Genomic DNA, 19,704 nt, shown 5'->3' with positions numbered 1-19,704 from the left:
TGCTATATAAATCCATGGTATGCTGGCTCCTGGAATACCGCATGCAGTTCTGGCCCCCCATCTCAAAAAAGCTATATTAGAATTAGAAAAGGCACAGAGAAAAGCATTTTTGTTGCTCAGGGGTATGGAACAGTTTCCATATGGAGAAAGATTAAAAAGACTGGAACTGTTCAGCTTGGAAAAAGAGACAACTAAGGGGGGATATGACAGAAATCTGTAAAATCATGAATGGTGTGGAGAGAGTTGATAGAGAAGTGTTAGTTACCTCTTCATATAACACCAGAACCAGAGGTCATCTGATGAAATTATTAGGCAGCAGGTTTAAAACAAGCATAAGGAAGTACTTCTTCACATAATGCACAGTCAATCTGCAGAACTCATTACTAGGGGAGGTTATGAAAGCCAAAAGTATAACTGAGTTCAAAAAAAATTAGATAAGTTCATGGAGGATAGGGCCATTAATGGCTATTAGCTAAGATGGTCAGGGTTGCAACCTCATGCTCTGGGTGTCCCTAAGCCTCTGACAGCCAGAAGCTGGGACTGGATGACAGAGGATGGATCACTTAACTGCCATGTTCTGTTAGTTTCCTCTGAAGCATCTGGCAGGGGGAACTGATGGAAGACAGGATACTGGGCTAGATGGACCATTGGTCTGACCCAGTATGGGTGTGCTTATGTACATCATCATGTTTCATAGAATGAGAAGTCTGGCAGAGCAGGGATTGAACACATTTTTTCCCAAGTCCCCTGCTAGTGCCGTAATCATTGGACCATTTTTCCTTGCTGTCTCTGATTAAAGCATTTCCCTCGGGTCTTTGGGATCAAGGAAATATTTAGAGCCACATAACTGCAAAGAAAAAATTGTCCTAATTACAGAGGGATTAGTTTTAACGACAAAGCTTAGAGCAGCAACATCTCTATAAAATCAAGATCCTAAAATGTCTCAGACATCAGCAGTTAATGCAAGCAGTCCAGAGCAAGCTCTAAAGCATCAAGCCAGATTAATAAAGCGAGGGTAGTTCAGCTGTTACACAAGTTCAGAGTCAAATATCCCAGCTCAAATCCCATTTTACAGCTTGGTCTCCTTTTGGGGCATATTCATGCAACTTGTTATCCATCATAATACAAGTCAGAATTCTCAACAAGAAAGCTATAGGCAGCAGCAAAACCTCCAGCTGGGACCAGCCAATGCTGATTGACACTGACACAGCTTCAAACTGGAAATGCAGAATCTATAGCTACAGCGACGGGTTTGTCACGGTGGGAAAAGAGTTACAGATAGCATGATTTTCCTTCTCGTCTGTGAAATTTTTGGTGTCTGAGACTCACCTGGAAGCAGCGGCTGCTGTCTCATGGGTCTGGGCTAGGGTGACAAGACAGCAAGGGTGAAAAATCAGGAAGCAGGTGAGGGGTAACAGAAGCCTATATAAGAAAAAGACCCAAAAATCGGGACTGTTCCTATAGAATAGGGACATCTGGTCAGCCTAATCTGGGCTCAGCTCCCCTCCCCACTCAGACCAAAATTAGAGGTGTGATGCCAGGGCGGAAGGTGCTGCTACAGATGGTCAGTGCCCCCATATCTTTCAGGGCATTTTTTTAACAAAAATCATGGAGCAGTCACTAAATCCGTGACTTTTATGGAATTCACCATGACTGCTCTGAGATTTTTTATTTAAAAATGCTATAACAAATCTATAGCCCTATCTATGGCTAAACTTCCAATCAGAAACTCATGGCTAACAAATAATGTACCTAACACAGTTCACAGGACGACTTTTCCAGCACAACTGTAGGAAACATTATCCAAAAGCCAGCCTGAAAAGGGGACCAGTCTTCAGTCCAAGCAAAGGCCTGCAAGATCAGAATTCTCAACACCTAGGGATAAGCTATGCAATAAGATAAACACCCAGATCCCTAGTTTAAGGGGTTGTTCCTATACTATTGAATTCAATAAGAGTTTTAGCTTTTAGTTTCAGTGGGACCAGGATCAGAGACATAGGTAGATGAATAGAACATGGGGTTAGCAAGATCAAAACAGGAGATATCCATCTCACTCGAAATCTCCAAAACATCCCAGTCTGACTAAGTGGAAGGCAATGTGCTGCTGGTGTAGTGGGAAGTCCAACCCAGTAACCAGGGCATGACAGTGATCAAGCCCAAAGGTTATGAAAGTCCCATTTAAAAATGTCTAGCTCAGGTATGGAGAGACAAGGGCGTAGTCTGGCAATAGTCCTAAAATGGTAAAAAATAACTGATTTTGATATGTTCCAACATGGCTAGCCCTTTAATCTACGTTTACACCCACATTCTTGGCAGAGGAGGAAGATTCAGGGTGGTACAGCTATCCTTGGGCAGAGTAACAGAACGTACAGGACAGCATCTGCCCGAGGAACTTTGAGCAGTGAACATCTGAACAGGCAGGCCCTAAGATTTAAGCTACGCACCAGTCTATAATGGCAATGGAAGCAATTGGTGTAATTTTAAATTTCACCCTCCAAGCCCACATACATATGCCCAGATCAGTGCGAAGATGCTATATGTATATGGTCTCTGTGTTCTGCCAGCCCCCGGGTACATTTATTCCTCACCTACCTTATTGTCCCTCTCCGATCCCACAGGTAACTTCTCACTCCTCTTTCATACTGTCTCACCTCAACCACCTCTCGCCTTTCATCAAATCTGCCCATAGGCAACTAAATTTAACAAACAACCCACCCCAGCATGCAGCAAAAATGAAAAAAGAAACCACCACGCCCAATTTCAATTCATCCATCTCAGAAACAAGTGCCCTTATGCAAAGCATGTCCCAGTGACATGTACCCCAGTCAAACCACTAATGGCGCTAACAACCTCTCTGCAACCCAATCAATCCTAAATAGAATATTGCGTGTCTCAGATGTTCATGGAGCCATTCTATTATCTCCTATAGCCAATGGCAGATGCAATTACCCCTTCATCCCAACAGCTACAATTCAGCTCACGACGCTTCTCTTTCAGCTATAGTAAGTGATCACAAAAGGTGGTGAAACTCCAACGCTGCAGAATCAGCCAGCCCAAGTATAAACAACTCCTGCCTAGCAAACATTCCAAATTACAGGGTGTTTGGTAATAAACAAAGACATCTTTCACCTTTAGGTCATGGAGGTGAATGTAAGGCTAGTAATGAACAAGTCATTGCCATCTAATAGCTGTGGGGCTGCCTATGCAATCTGCTTGTCTCAGTCGAGTCTTTGCTGTGCAGGTGCCCATCTCTTCACCACCACAAGCCACATGCTTATAGGCAATTTCAACAAAGTGCCCTATGATTAAATGGATATGGGGAATGAAGTACCCTTTAACCCCTAAAACTTGTCCCTCAACCAGAACTCAGGAACACAGATACTTAGGTTGCAATCTCTTCAGAGCAAGGGCTGTCCTTTTGTTCTGTGTTTGCACAGCACATAGCACAGTGGGGTGCTGGTCTATGACAGGGGCTCCTAGGTGCTACCATGATACAAATAAATAATAATGGATCATAGGAAAATCAGCAGCCTCCCCAGTCTATAGTGCTCTCAGTCTTGTCCCTTTTTCTCACACTGAAGGCACAAAGAATGTATAAAATGCCAAATATCAGAGGGTAGCCGTGTTAGTCTGGATCTGTAAAAGCAGCAAAGAATCCTGTGGCACCTTATAGACTAACAGACGTTTTGGAGCATGAGCTTTCGTGGGTGAATACCCACTTCCTCAGATGCATGTAATGGAAGAGAGAGAGTGTATGGTTAGAAGATAAGCCCCTTCTCAGTTGCACGATCTCATCCTCACCGACCCTTAGCCAGTTTTAACTACTCCCATCTGAACTCACCATGCACAGAAGGAACTTCACCAAAGGGATATTTAGGACAGTTCCTCAGCAAAAGGACCACATCAGGCTATTGGCACTAAGCAACTACAGCGGCAACATTTGATGCTCCCATCCCAGTTAACTGCCTGTTATATGACATATTGAAAGGCAGCTTCTTCTCATCAAACCAAGTCTCAGAGACATCCGTCCCTGTACCAACACGCACCGCACAAAGACAGTGTCAGTCCAATCTGCCTTTCAGCTAACTACTCCTGTCTTACTCAGCCTAATTCAGCATCAACCCTAATCAGTATCTCCCAGATGTAGCCACCTTTCCATAGATGAGCAGTGCTGGAGCTAGCTGCTATCCTCTATTCATGCTCTTCTAGATTAAACTCTACTTTTTTTCCCTTCAACTAAAAGGGTCGGTATATACTCATAAGTATTATGACTATATGTAATCATCATCATCATCATCATCTCACTTCTCTCTTTTCTTTGCATTGGATGGGACAACACTGAGTCCAGCAAGTTAGGAGCTGAAATTCTACCAGCCCCATATTATTCTCACACACACTCTTGGCTCACTCTCGGCACTGCTTAAACAATAAAACCCAGCAACAAGTCGACTTACATCTGAAGTCTTCCAGCCTCGGCACCAGAAATTCCATGGAAAGTTTTATCATGGGACACTGGTTTAATCATCAGCAGTCACCAAAGGCTTAGCAGCATGGAAACCAGGCATTGAACACAATCCCTCAATGTGTTCTGAAAATGGGGTGGGGTGGAGTAGGGGGCTTCCCAAAAGTGGCTGGGCTTGTAATCTGGATGGAATGCCACTCATGTGAAAGCCATCTGCTTGTGAACTCCACAGTGCCAGCCAGGTCATCTCTCCTACATGAGCAGAGATGGGAACCCTCTCACAGAAATTGTTATTTGTCTTGGTTCACAGTCTGCACAAATTAACAAAAGTTTAACTGTGTGCAATTCCCCTCCCCCCCCCACATTAAAAAACTCATGCAAAATGCTAAGGAGCTTCATCCAAAAGGGACGGCTACTCATTGAAAACTCATTAGACTTGGGGGCTTCACAATGTAAAGCAGCTTTTCTGCTCCTGACCTCCAGATTCCACTCTGACCTTTGGCTTGCTGAAAAACGAGCTAAATATTTGAAATGAGGCCAAACAAACTGTTTCTTTAAACACTTCTACTTAGAAGCTGGAAAACCTTCCTAGTGGAATGAGGAGATTGGAAGAATCTTTACAGCAGACTGAAATTTTATCATCTTGGGAAAAAAGCCCCCGTTTTTTGAAAAAGAAGAGGATTTTTTTTTTTTTTTTTTTTTTTTTTGCAACCAAAGACAAAACATAGCAAGGAAATGCTACAGCAGGAGCTTGGAATCTTCCACAGCTCTGAGGCTCATGGCATGATGGAGGTAAGAATCAGTGAGTGCAATAGCAACATTTTACCTCCTTGCACAATGGAATTTCTCCTATCTATTGAGAGCTTAAAATTAGTGCAGAGAGTTGGCATTAAAGACCTTTGGGTCCTATTCCCAGCTCTGCCACTGGCTGGCTATGAGACTCTGGGCAAATCAGTTTGCCCACCGGTAAAATGGCAAAATTGACTTTCAATGGGATTTAAGCTCCTAAGTCACTTAAGCACTTCTGAAAATTTTACCCCAAGTCTGTTTCTGCTTCCTGGGAAGTGAATCCAATCGCAAACTTCCCATTGTTTTCCACATGTGCAAGCTTCCTGTGCTACTCCAGAGTGTGGCTGTAAGGTTTAGTTAAGATTCGGAAACTTCCACATAAGCATTATTGCTGTGGTTTATAGCACCTTTTAACTGCCTGCAGACCTCACTAAGCCATGCACATTCTTCAGTGCAACTGAGCTGTCTGCACACAAATGTGGTACCACTTTATAGCAGCATAGTTAAAGTGGCAGAACTTCCCTAGCATGGATGCAGTTATGTCAGTACAAAGGTGCTTTATGCTGGTACAGCTATTCCTATATAAGGTATCCTTATACCAACATAACTGCATCCAGGCTAGGGATTGTACCAATATAAGTATTTCAATAAAAAAATAATAAATTAAAAAAACCCGCATGCCCCTAACTGAAATACCAGCACAAAACCCTGTATGTAGTGCCAGCACAAACTACAGCTATGTCTATCACAATTCAGTTAGTGTCCAGGTCTACCCTACAAACTTTCACTGGCATAGCTACATTGGTCGGGGTGCAGTTTGAGACCGACAGCTATGCTGGCAAGAGCCCCAGTGTGGATACAGTTATACACTGGCAATACTATGCTTCGACTGTTACAGCTTGTTTTGCTCAGGAGCACTGGAAATAAGAAGCCAGCATCATGTGACCAGCCAGCTCTTCACAAACCAACAGTGGGCCACCAAACCTAGAAAAGAGAAAGCCACTCAGAGTTATTTTTACACTGTCCAATAATCAGAGAACATGGGGGTCAGCCCACAGACTTATATAAAGAAATGGAAATACTGTGCTGTATCAATAGGACATCGTCACCCTGTGGAAATCACTGCTGCAAATGGTCAGAGTCAAAGGCTGTGGCAGGTTTCTGAGGAGGTGGCTAATTGTATAAGCATTAACAACACAGAAGTTATCCAAGCTAAGATGAGAGCACCATGCCTCATCAGGCCATAAACTGCAGAGGAGAAGACGAAATCCTTCCTGCTCTCAAAACGTACAGCATTGCAAAGCTAGTTACATGCATTGTTCTTCCTTCCTCTGAAATGTCAGGGGCTAGCCTCTCTGCTAGAGGCAGGGTACCTCACTTGATGGACCTGTGGGCTGAGCCAGTATGAGTGTTGTTGCAGCAGGGACAAGGTCTGTGCAGCTGCAGAGGAATTTCACAGGAGGTCCAGGTTAAGCAAAAAGGGAAGAAAAAAAAAATCTCTCTGGGGTTGATTGTTTATTTTTTCAGGGTTCTTTTGCAACTAAAAACAAGAACCCTCCTAAGCCCATCCTACTGTTTGGCCACATTTCCTTCCTCTAGTGCAAATTCTTAAATCCCAGAACCATTAATGAAGACAAAACAACAATACGCGCAGGGCAGTTCTGTCTCTAGCGCTCCCAGGCCAGGTATTCATACAGCAACCCCTTTCTCTCCCCTGAAATTCGGCTCGGTTTCCAAAGAGCTGAGCTAAACTAGGCTCAGCTGCACTGGATTACTTCCCAGCTGAGATTTCCATCCTGAGGAGTTGATGAGAACCCCCTGACTGGGATTTAACTCGAGAAGTTCCATGTGACTGTCAGGGCCTTCCCTGCTGAAGCAGCCTGGGCCATGGATGGGAGGACACCAAAACACGATTTTCCCCCTTTACTGCTCCTGAAATGTCAAAGCTCAGTTTTGTTAAGCTGGGGGAATTTGGATATGTGCGCACAGGAAAGCTGAGGTCTCCAGACCCTGGGTTAAGCTTACATACCATAAGGGAACGTCTACAGTCCAAGAGGGGATTGTGATTCCCAGCTCCAGGAAACTTACTTTCACTAGCTCTCATCAAGCTAGCGCGCTAAAAATAGAATGCAGGCCATGGCCAGTGTGAGCGGTGGGAGGGGTTAGCCACCCAAGTGGGTAGCCTCCCCTGCCGCTCATGCCCCTGCAGCTGTGTTCTGTTTTTATTACGCTAGCTCCACGAGAGCTAGCACGATTATATCTCCTTGAGCTGGAAATCACTCCCAGCTCCAAGTGTAGACATCCCATTGTGCTCACTAAGCTCAGCTGGAGATCTGCGGTAAGGATTATGAGCCAGGGAGAGCAGAGACTTTCAGCCTTAACTGGTAATTTTCCAGCAACTGCAGACTTCTAAGAGAACCCCGTATTGGTATTTAAGCATGGTCTGTGCTAAAGTGTTTGTCAATAAAGGATTATGTAAAATATGGAGCTGGGTCACTCTGTTTGCCAGAGGAAAAAAAATAGTAGCTATGCCTGCATATGACATGGGTTGCACTGCACAGGTCTCTGCACAAAACATCAGCAAAACATTACCCAGGACCGTGAAGACAACAGTACAAAACAATAGCTGAATACTTAGATCTCTCAGTACCCATGCTGCAAAAGTGCAAACAGTGAGGTAAGTAAATAACCTGTATTGAAAATATCAGGCCTGATCCTCCTTTATACTAAGGTCATTTTATATCATCCTGGCTGCATAAGGAGGCCTTAAAGTGAGCATAAATTACACTTTAAAGTCTCTTTACACTGACAGAGTAAATGAGTGGAAATGAGAATCAGGGCCCATTACAGAAGTGTGTAAGAGCTCCTGGAATGAAAAATTTGCAGTGGAAGAGCAAACGTTAGTTAGCTAATCCTCACCCCTCCTGTTAGTTAAGCAAACACAGAATTACATCCCTGTGTGACTCCTCTGTTACCAATGGGGTTAAATGACTTCCCTTAGATCATATGAGTCAGTGGCAGAATCCCAGTTAGAATGCAGGAGTCTGCTCTAAGCACTAGATATGCTGCCTTCCTCTGAACTGCATGTCTTCGCACGTATCAGCACAGAATACTACTACTTGTTGTATGAATCACTGAATGACATTCACATGCTCATAAGGCACTACCTGTGCCCATAACTAGCTAACAAACTACTCGGGCCCTGGGGCTCCAAGCATATGTGTTTAACGCTATTTGTGCCACAGAGGAGAAGTGGTTCAGGGGGAGCTGTGGGCACTCAGCTTCTTTGGGGGAAAACAACAGGCCATTCCCGTTTACTAGTACAGAAATGGGGTACACTTAACCACACCTATTTACCATGAATCTCACTGGACAACAACACAAGCGCCCTCTGGCACTCCCCTGTTTTCTGCCCTCAAAGCCATCTTTCAAAGGCCTCATGGGTGCTGACCGATCTTTTCAGCTAAAGTTCCCTCTGGCACCAGTGGGAACTCTGGCAGCTCAAGGGTCAACTGAAAGAGGTGACTTGATCATGATATGAAATGATCCGTCCTCCTGCTCCCACTCTAGAGGCCAAGGGCCCCAGTCCCCCCAACTCAACATGCAAGAATGTGAGTTCAGGATCCACACTCAGATCTGTGCTTTGGGACAAGACTGTGTTACCACAAGAATTGCCGCCTATTGTTAAAAACACAGGTATAGAATTGCTCCATACTGCAATAGCTGCTGCTGCAGCTGAGTTAATGCTAAAAGTTTTGTGTAACTTAGTTGACTATAGGACTCAGAAAACCCAGATATTTCAGGGGATGAGGCATTTCCCCAGGATGGCTCTTGTGACTCTTAGTCATGTTTGTATTTGAATTTAGCAGATATGAGGGAGAAGGGAAAATACACAGAAGACTAGGTTAGAGATTTTGTCCTAGATTCTGAAACAGACAAGAAGCAGGTCAGAGAGGTCCTTTCTCTGAGTCCGCCACAGCTAAGCTGAGTGGAAATCAATTAAAATGAATGTTATTATAGGAGCCATTCAGATAGCATTGTGTCCAAGGGAAAAATTCAGAGGTGGGAGGAAGTAGGTCTGGAGACCTGATAGATAAAGGCCAGAGAAGAAGCATGGTCAAATCAAATGTCTGTGTGTGTTTTGTAACAATAAAAGGTTGGACACTAAAGAGAACATGGGAAGATAAGGACAGAGAGCAACAGTCCCACCGATAGCCTAATGCCAAACCTCAGGTCAGGCTGCTCCTTCCCCAGACCATGGTAGGAGAAGTTTGGCCTGCTGAAAATCTTGGATAGGGGAGGGGGAAAGGAGGGAAGCCAATCTTTGCTCTAAACTGTGCCAGACCTCAACAGCTGTGCTCAAAGTGATCACTAGCTCAATCACTACGGTAGAACCATGAGTTGGCATGGAGAATAGCAGCACAGAAAGACAAGATGCCAGCAATAAGGTGCAGGGGTAGACACAAAAAGCACTTACCCGTGGGCCTCTCTTGCCAGGTGGGCCTGGTAAGCCTGGTAGACCTGGGGGGCCCTAGAAAAGAGATAAAGAAATATTATTTAAAGTTACACAGAAGACCATACTCATGACAACAGTTCTGGAAGAGCCAGAATCTAACTGTTTGGAGAAGGAGTGAGGAAGAAAGACCAGTTATTTTCTCGGGGGGCAGGGGGAAAGGGGAGAAAGAGCAGAAGGCTAAAGAATCTTTGGAACCCTGCCTGAACTTTCCAACTGCTCCAGAATCCAAAGAGAACTACGAGTGGGAAGTGATCAGATCTGCTGCTAAACAGGTGCACACTGTACTCCATTCGGTTCCTGCTCCCTACATCCTTCCTTCCCCAGACAATCATTTTGCAGACTAATGTGGTGCTCTGTTCCCACAAGTTAAGAACATCACAAAACTGACTCTGCCACTTGTGAAACAACACAGGTGACTCAGTCTGTGCAGACTGCGGCACCAAAGGAAGAGTTAAATGTTCAAGATCCCTAACACAGATCTCAGGAATATAAATTCAAATTCACCAGAAAATCCTTGGAGACTCCTACTCCAAATTCCATCCTAGGCTATGGTTTCAAACAGTGAAAGCCTGCATGCATGCCAAAAAAGTCTCTCCCCAAAAGAACCCTGGTGAATATTACCAATCCTCACATACAGTAGGTAAGTGGTGAGTGAATTAGTTCAGAAGAAATAAGGATAAAACTCAACCTTGGTCCAAACAAATGCAAAAATTTGCAGAGGTTAAAATATGTATAGGTAATCCCCTTCCTCTCCCCAGTCTCTCCAGGCTACTAATTTGAACTGGCACTGAATGCATTAGCATCTCTTTTTCTACAGAGTGGCTGGCTCAGGTGGAACCAGGCAGCGATGAAGGTATCAAAAGAATGCATAGTCTAAAGGTGTAAAATCCTACAGCTTGATAGAGATAATGACTCATCACAGTGGAAGTTCTAGTGCACCCTCAGATGTCAATTGCTTGCTACTCCCCTGTTCTTGAGATTTCCAGCCCAATTCCTAGTCTGAATTATCGGATGATTATTTGATCTGAGAGATGCTCATCACTTGCTAATACAGTCTTGGTGTTCCTTATATAAGCAGCCCCCACTGATACAACTGGTCCTTATGTTAAGCTATACACATGCATCAGTTTAACCTGCCATTGTGTTAACTCCGAACACCACATAAAATGCGATTATGCAGCTGCACAAACACATAATTGTAGATTTTTTGTTTGAATGAGTCTGCTGAATAACTGCTCCGGAATCCAAGCTTTTGTTAAAAACTTCCCCAACCCTTGTAGCTGGGAAGATAATTATCAAAAGAGGAATGAAATATAATTGACACAGTGATATCTGAGTCTGCAGATAGCCAGAAACTATTATTTCTGTGAACTGCTCCCATCCAGCTCAGAATGTCGACCCTGAAGTATAATGTTGACAATTTAAAATGTCATTATCCATTCCTGATCATTTCAGCAGAAACATCTCATCCATTGTTGCTTGGAATAATAGCGGCACATGGTGGGGGGGGAGAGATCATGTCCCCTATCCCACCAATCTCCGTAGCAACATCCAGTTTGAAACAAAGAATTCAAACACTCCTCCCATCATTTAACGTTCATCTCCACCTCTGCCCAAAAAGAGGGAGGGAGGAAGGAGATGCAGCCCTTCTCCAAAAATTCTAACTGCACCCTGAGTACCAAAAACCAAAACCATCTCCCCCAGACAGTCTTTGGCACCAAAAGCCCTCTCCAAAATCTGGGGGGAATTTAAAATAAACTGAACATAAAAAACCCACAAGATACTGTACTAATTTCAGTGTCAGGGAATGGTGGTCAGAGTAGGGTAAACAGTGCTCTATATTCTGGGATCTCTACTGCATAATTTAGGACCAATAAACTACAGAGGATATGGGCCCTTGTGTTATTTCTTTCCCTCCTCCACCTAACAGGTAGGTTCCATAATTCCACTGATCCATGTCCCCTCTGTTCCAAGTTATACCAGTAGCTATCTATTTCTATACAATCCACTTTGAATCCCTAAGGATCTTGGAGTAGGTGACATTGATCACATGAATGCTGGGGGAAACCTGCCTTTGATCACGTAACTGGGGAAGGTAATGCACAAACTAAGCCAAAGTAAACAAAGAGCACAGACTAAGACAGAGCCACATCCATAAACAGAGGAACATAAAAACCAGGCTGGATGGTTGCACTGTTATCCAAAGCAGGGCACAGTCCCACTTAAGAGTATAAGGGGATGGCATATGGAGAATATCACAGCAGTCAGTAAGCAGCAGCCTAAGAACAACATCATTCACTCTGCAGAAACTATGCTGGGTTTCATTTACTGTTGCTAGCAGGATACCTGTTCTCACCCCTAAACTGGTAGGGTTAAGTTATTCCTGCAGGGCTGGCTAGATCCCTCCATGGTAATCATCATGCCATCTCTGAGACAAGTCCATCTTGAATATTGGAAGAGGTTCAAAAAGCAGAAAGTTTCCCTCTCTCTCGATTCATCAGATGGAGGTAGCAATGCTCTGCCTCATCCCTCTCATTCCATGTCAACATTGTGGGACTGAAATGCTGACAGTCTGCCTTAGCGAATAAGGGTTCCTAGAATTTTTGATTCCTGGGCCACTGGCTTTTTGCCTCCTCCTTCTGAAAACTGATGGTAGAGAACTCAAATCCCTACTACCACCACGCCTCAAAAAAATAGGAGATCAAGGAGAGGCATCAGAAGCAGATGCTCTCTTCTCCTGCCAGGCAGCTGAGCTCACCTAATAAGCCTAAATAGTTTTGAGAAACAACTGAAGGTTGCCTCAAGAAAATTTAACCCTTCTCATAATTTCCTACAATAGCATGAACGACGGCTGTTTTCACCAGGTGATTGTAGGATGTATTCTGTGCTGCTTCGGGGAAACATTCGGGAGCAAAATTGAGATTCCAGGATTGAGAAGACAGTTTTATTTCTAGCCTCCTGAATTTCAAGTTGCAGAGAATTTGACCAGGTTGATTTAAGTTGCAGATACCCAGACCTTGAGTACATCAGAAACCTCAACATTTCATCCTGCTACTTTTCCCAGCTGACTTGTCCATCTGCCTCTCCTATTTCATTACTCCCCACTCACACTCTGCCTCTTTTGTCTGCATTCATACAACCATCTTCTAGGAGCCCTTCAGATCTCATAGCTGAGCAGGCTGAGCTCATCCTGGGATGGGAAGCCTTCAGAGAATATCTAACTGCTGCAGGAATTGGGGTTGGGGATTCAGGGGCTGGCTCCCTTCCCTCTGAATCACTATTGAACCAATTTCTCAGCATGGTGATACGGTTGAGGGTGCTGTGCTGCAGCAGGGGCTGCCATTCGAATGAGATCTATATATAAGCCTGACCTTTTAGGGTCATCATGTGTCCATAGTTCTAGAGCAGGGATGGCCAACCTGTGGCTCTGGAGCCACATGCAGCTCTTCAGAAGTTACTATGCGGCTCCTAGTATTGGCATTGACTACAAGGCTGGATGGAGCTACAGGTGCCAACTTTCCAATGTGCGGGGGGGAGGGAAGTGCTCACTGCTCAACCCCTGGCTCTACCACAGGCCCTGCTCCCTCTCCACCCATTCCCATCCCCTCCCCTGAGCCTGCTGTGCCCTCGCTCCTTCCCCTTCCCCCTCCAGAGCCTCCTGCACACCACAAAACAGCTGATCAGGAGGTATGGGGAAGGGCAGGGAGGTGCTGATTGGCAGGGCTGCTGGTGGGTGGGAGGCGTCAGGAGTGGTGGGGAGCTTCTGATGTGTTACTGTGACTCTTTGGCAATGGACATTGGTAAATTCTGGCTCTCTCTCAGGCTCAGGTTGGCTACCCCTGATCTAGAGGCATCGGTGTCCTGGTGAAACTCTGTCAACAAGGGCTGTATTCTATCTCCCTAGATCTCTTCAGCTCTTGCAACTGGAGATAGTATTCTTCTTCACTTCCTGTCCTAACCTACTGTACAGTGTTGCTGGAGTGCTACAGTCTCCCCGAGAGGCAGCTGCATCTCAATGGGGAGCAAAATTGTCTCTGTACAGTTTGTACAGCCCTACAGGGACTTTGGAGATGAAAAGGAAGAGAAAATGTAATTTAACAATACTGCTCTTCTCCTCAGTTTCTCAAAGAAGCAATAGAAACTACCTCAAAATGAACTATAAATATATACATTTCAAAGCTTTCCCACCCATTATATCGATCCTGCTTTTGAGGAGTGGCTTTACCCTTTCAGACAGTAAGTCTGTGTTTTGTCTTTTTCCTCTTTTCCATCACAAATTTTCATGTATTTGAAGCCTCTTTCAAGCACATGCTGCTCTGAATTACAGTGGTGCTGATGAAAACTCAATAAAGTAGTCTTTATCACTAGAGAGTACTATCTATGAAGCGGCTGGAATGGGCCAAGGGGCAACATTGGAACAAGAGGATGGAAAAGGTGGAAGTTTATATATTTGTTTGTCCAAAAGATCCATCTTCAGCATCTAGAAGAATATCTCCCCCTGCTAGGCATTTTTCATGTAGGGATAGACAAACTAGGTATACTAGAACTCACTTGAATCTTAGCCTAAAACAATTTTGAAGGTTTGAAAATGTTTGGTTAACTCTCCCTCCTATCCAGTTTGGCACCTCCTGGTTTCAACTAGGTTAGGGAGTAAAAGCCCAAAAATTCCACCCACAAAAATGTTCTAGTAATACATTTATATCTTGAAAGTAGATATTCATTCTGTGTTTGCATAGCATCCATGACTGGGACTCCCAGGCACTACTGCAACACAGAGAATACAGATGATTGAAGCAAGGCGCTCATAGAAACCTTTCAGAGAAGAGCCTCTTCTTGAGAGACTTCCAGTCCAATTTTGCTACCTGAAGCAGTTTGGAGGAGCATTTTCCAAACCTGCTTATTACATGCTTGTGACGGTGGCAGGATGCTGAAGGACTGTGAAGAACTGTTCTATCATTGTCCCTTTCTACTCCTTATATATTTACCATTACTGCCTTTCCAGCACTTTGATCCCAATTGCTCTTTTAACTTGTTCTTTGGCACTAACTTCATTTTAAGCAAGCAGGGCTGTTGCTTCATACTCGGTTAGTGCCCTGCAACCAGATTCCCTTTGGGTGAATTTTTGGCTAAATTCATTATGATTTTGGGGCCAATTGTGTGAATGATTCTAAAACCATCTTAGTCTTTATTCTGTGTATTATACTGGATATGTGGCTTTTCTGTACATGACTCAAATTAAGGGCATTGAAACATATTGCATGTTCTATAATATATCATAGGTTGTCAACATGGGTAGCCACCTATGTCACAAGTCAGAATGGAAAAAGACATCTAAATATTCTATTGATTTTGAGGATTATCCATATTACCAAGATATTTTTTTTTCTGATTCAATTGGCAAGATTTTGCAACAAAAAGGAGTAAGGTCAGAGATATTCCGAAGATGATAGTTGCAGAAAACTGGACTCATCACACAGATTCAGAAACATATTTGATTTCGCAACAATATTGACTGCTAGCATAACATCATACCTTTGGTTGGTGAGCAGCAAAAGAGATCAATTCTATAACCATGAGCCTCTACTGCTTGAGCTAAAAAAAATGCAGCTATGTTACCCAAGGCTGTAACAAATTCAACCCCTCTATCTGTAGCCCAACCATCACGGAAATGACAACACCTAAAGGGAATAGCAGTCTATAATGCAAAATAAAACCTACCCTTTCTATAAGTCTCATTCTCCACCTTTGGAAGCTTCTCCATCATCAGTTAAGGGTGAAAGAAATAATCTCTCTCTTGCCATTGTTTCTGGATTTCAATGGGATCCTGCCAAGCCTAGTCCTGTGTATTCTCTCATGAATGGCAGACAAGAAAGTTGCCAGAGGGATCACCCCTGAAAGACGCTGAAGTCCCGGTGGAGGCAGAGTGGAGAAAACTCTGAGCCTTTCTGGTAGCACTCAGTAACCCCATAAAATTGCTGTTTGGGCCCACATCTCTGACACCCAGGCTGCAAAGGAGACCACATTTTTACACCATAAATATGCCTGATATTTGTTTATTAAGTATCATTTTTTCTGGTGTGCACAGAGGATAAAATTCATGTCTGTGCAGGGGGCCTGCACTAAGTCTATGCATCACTTATAGCCCATTTAAGCCCTCAAAAAGCAAAGCTTAAGTGGTACTTCAGTGGTAGCAGAGAATTTGCGCTTGCCCTCTGCACAAGGATGAATTTCATCACAGTCTCTATTCTTGGTATTAAGGGCCTGACCCAAAGCCTACTGAAGTTAATGGAAAGACTCCCAGTAACTTCAAAGAGCTCATGGAGGAGTCCCAGAAAGAACCTTCCATTTCCCCACCATCCTGTTGAGGAAGCTCAAGGATCCCTGAGCTGCTTGAGAATGTCTCAGCAAAAGCAAAAGGCTTCAGAACCAAGTTTACTTTACATCCAAGATTCACCAAACTGGTGAAAAACAGGGGTGGCTCCAGGCACCAGCACAGCAAGCACATTCCTGGGGCAGCAAGCTGGGGGGTGGGGGGAAGGAGAATGCCGGTCGTTGTGAGGGCAACGGTCAAGCTACCTTCAGTGGCATTTCTGCAGGAAGTCCACCAGTCACCGTGACTTTGGCAGAAATTCGGCGGCGGGTATGCCAAAGGCGCAGGACCGGCAGACCTCCCATAGAAATGCCGCAGAAGGTTGCCAGACTGATGAGCTCGGGGTGCAAAAACACAGAGCAACCCCTGGTGAAAAGCAAGCTATGTATGATATCTTTACAACAGTATCTTGCAAGCAATGACTGTGCACTCTTATGTTGGGATTTTTCTGATGAGGACATTTTAAAACTCAGTGAAAACACCCCAGCTCCTCCTCTCTCTCCCCCTGCCCCTCCCCCCTGTAAACTTTTAGACTTGATTGTTAAACACACTTCAGTTGTACCACAATGTGTTATGCAGTGGCACCACATCCTTTTAGTGGCTTTAAACAGTCACAGGCAGCTCCACCATACATTTCAGCATGAGTAAAGTATTAAAATCCCCAATGATGCATATAAATTCAGGACACCGTTTAGGTCTTTTAGGCTTTGCTCTTGAGGCTTGCAAGAACCTATGGAATTCCTGCTTTATTGCATAGGGGGAAAGGCCCCCTTGTATCTTGCCATGCATTTTATATACAAAAGCCCAGCAAGTAATCAGCAGGAGAACTCAATTTATACACACTGAGCCCGCCTCAAAGACCTGATGTATTAACAGAATGTCATTTTCTTTTGTGGTTTTGCACATCACCTGTACTACGGGATTATTCCGATTTTACATAAACCGGTTTTGTAAAACAGATTGTATAAAGTCAAGTGCATGCGGCCACACTAAGCACATTAATTCGGTGGTGTGCGTCCATGGTCCGAGGCTAGTGTTGATTTATGGAGCATTGCACTGTGGGTAGCTATCCCATAGTTCCTGCAGTCTCCTCCGCCCATTGGAATTCTGGGTTGAGAACCCAATGCATGATGGTGCAAAAACAGCATCGCGGATGATTCCAGGTAAATGTCATCACTCATTCCTTCCTCCGTGAAAGCAATGGCAGACAATCATTTCGCGCCCTTTTTCCCTGGATTGCCCTGGCAGACACCATAGCACAGCAACCATGGAGCCCGTTCAGCTTTTTTTTTTTTTTTTTTACTGTCACCGTATGTCTACTGGATGTTGCTAACAGATGCGGTACTGCAGCGCTACACAGCAGCATTCATTTGCCTTTGCAAGACAGCAGAGACGGTTATCAGTTGTTCTGTACCGTCTGCCATGCCATTGTAAATTGGCAATGAGATGACGGTTATCAGTCGTTCTGTACCGTCTGCTGCTGCCATGGGTGCCCCTGGCTGAGGTCGGCCGGGGGCGCAAAGACAAAAATGGGAATGACTCCCCGAGTCAATCCCTCCTTTATGGTATCTAAAAATAGAGTCAGTCCTGCCTAGAATACGGTGCAAGTGTACTAGAGAACCAGTGTACCAGAGAACCAGAGAGCACAGCCGCTCCACGTCAGATCCCGCAGAAATTATGAGCTACATACCATTCTAGGGGGTGCCCCTGCAACAACCCACCCGTTGCTTCCCTCCTCCCCCAACCCTCCTGGGCTACCTTTTCAGTGTCCCCCCATTTGTGTGATTAAGTAATAAAGAACGCAGGAATAAGACTGACTGACTTGTTAGTGAGATAAAATGAGGGGGAGGCAGCCTCCAGCTGCTATGACAGTCCAGGCAGGACATTAAACGATGCAGGGGAGAGGAGCCCAGCATCCCGCTGCTATGATAGTCCAGGCAGTACAGAATCTTTTCTTTACACATGAAAGGGAGGGGGCTGATGGACCTCAGCCCCCATTGCTATGATGTAGACGGTTACCAGCCATTCTGTACCATCTACTAGGAATGACCGGGAGTCATTCCTATTTTTACCCAGGCGTCCCCAGCCGACCTCACCTGAGGCCAGCCAGGAGCACTCACGGGCTGATGATGACAACGGATAGCAGTCATATTGTACCGTCTGCCACCAGGGAGAGGAGGGGAGAGGATACTGCTGTTCATTACCGCAGCATCGCGTCTACCAGCAGCCTGCAGTAGACATAGGGTGACATTGAAAAAAGTCAAGAAATGATTTTTTCCCCTTTTCTTTCATGGGAGGGGAGGAAGGTAAATTAATGAGCTATACCCTGAACCACCCTGGACAATGTGATTGACCCTACAGCACTGGGAGCTCAGCCAAGAATGCAAATACTTTTCGGAGACTGCTGGGGACTGTGGGATAGCTGGAGTCCTCAGTACCCCCTCCCTCCTCCCTGAGTGTCCATTTGATTCTTTGGCTTTCTGTTACGCTTGTCACACAGCACTGTGCTGTGGACTCTTATTATAGCCTGGAGATTTTTTTCAAATGCTTTGGCATTTCGTCTTCTGGAACAGAGCTCTGATAGAACAGATTTGCCTCCCCATACAGCGATCAGATCCAGTATCTCCCGTACGGCCCATGCTGGAGCTCTTTTTGGATTTGGGACTGCATCGCCACCCGTGCTGATCAGAGCTCCACGCTGGGCAAACAGGAAATGAAATTCAAAAGTTCACGGGGCTTTTCCTGTCTACTTGGCCAGTGCCTCCGAGTTCAGATTGCTGTCCACAGCGGTCACAATAGTGTACTGTGGGATACCGCCCAGAGGCCAATACCGTCGATTTGCGGCCACACTAACCCTAATCTGATATGGTAATACCGATTTCAGCGCTACTCCTCTCGTCGGGGAGGAGTACAGAAACCAGATTAAAGAGTCCTTCATATCGATATAAAGGGCCTAGTTGTGTGGATGGGTGCAGTGTTAAATCAGTTTAACGCTGCTAAAATCAGTTTAAATGCGTAGTGTAGACCAGGCCTGAGTCATTATTCAGCTAGTGACACAGCACGGTGTTTGGGAGCCTTTGTGCTCCTTTTTTTCCTGCCCAGAAAACATTTAAGACACAAATTCTGTCTCTTTGTGGTCATTAATGATCCCATGGCATTTCTGAAAAACAAAACAAGCCTGTTAATCTTGGCGTTCTGGCCAAATTCCATTGTGTAAAAAACAGTCGTTACCCTAAATTCCTAAGGCGTTAATGCTGCAATTCTAATTGTATATGGGATGTATCTTCATAACCTGTTGCATTAGCCCTGCTGTGGTCTGCTAAACAGCTCCACCCCTGAAGCTTATTGATTAGCAAAGGGATCTTTTCAGCACACACTTTGTATATAGCAGTTAAGTATGTAAATAGCTTTGGGGCCAATTGAGAGGAGAGGACCTATGTAAATCTAGGATTATGTTGATATTATTTTGTGCTATATGCAAAGACTGCAGGGCCTGATTCACCACTGCTCTGCATTTGTGTCATCCTTTACACCTAGATAAAATGGGTGTAAAATGGTACCAAAGCA

General features: G+C 44.6%; 1 protein-coding gene across 3 annotated transcripts in view; it reads right to left on the bottom strand.

The window, feature by feature from the left end:
* Nucleotides 1-19,704, bottom strand: part of LOC115636165 (collagen alpha-1(XXVII) chain-like) — a 226,742-nt gene that overhangs the window by 181,944 nt on the left and 25,094 nt on the right. For all 3 annotated transcript variants that reach the window (XM_030535939.1, XM_030535940.1, XM_030535941.1), the window contains exon 4: nucleotides 9,729-9,782. In XM_030535939.1, coding sequence (XP_030391799.1) covers nucleotides 9,729-9,782 — 54 coding nt within the window. The remainder of the gene's footprint in view (nucleotides 1-9,728; nucleotides 9,783-19,704) is intronic.

The sequence above is a fragment of the Gopherus evgoodei genome, chromosome 16, assembly GCF_007399415.2.
Source record: "Gopherus evgoodei ecotype Sinaloan lineage chromosome 16, rGopEvg1_v1.p, whole genome shotgun sequence".
Taxonomy (NCBI): Eukaryota; Metazoa; Chordata; order Testudines; family Testudinidae; genus Gopherus; species Gopherus evgoodei.
The sequence above is the reverse complement of the archived record's forward strand: the minus strand, read 5'-3'. Positions and strand labels throughout refer to the sequence as shown.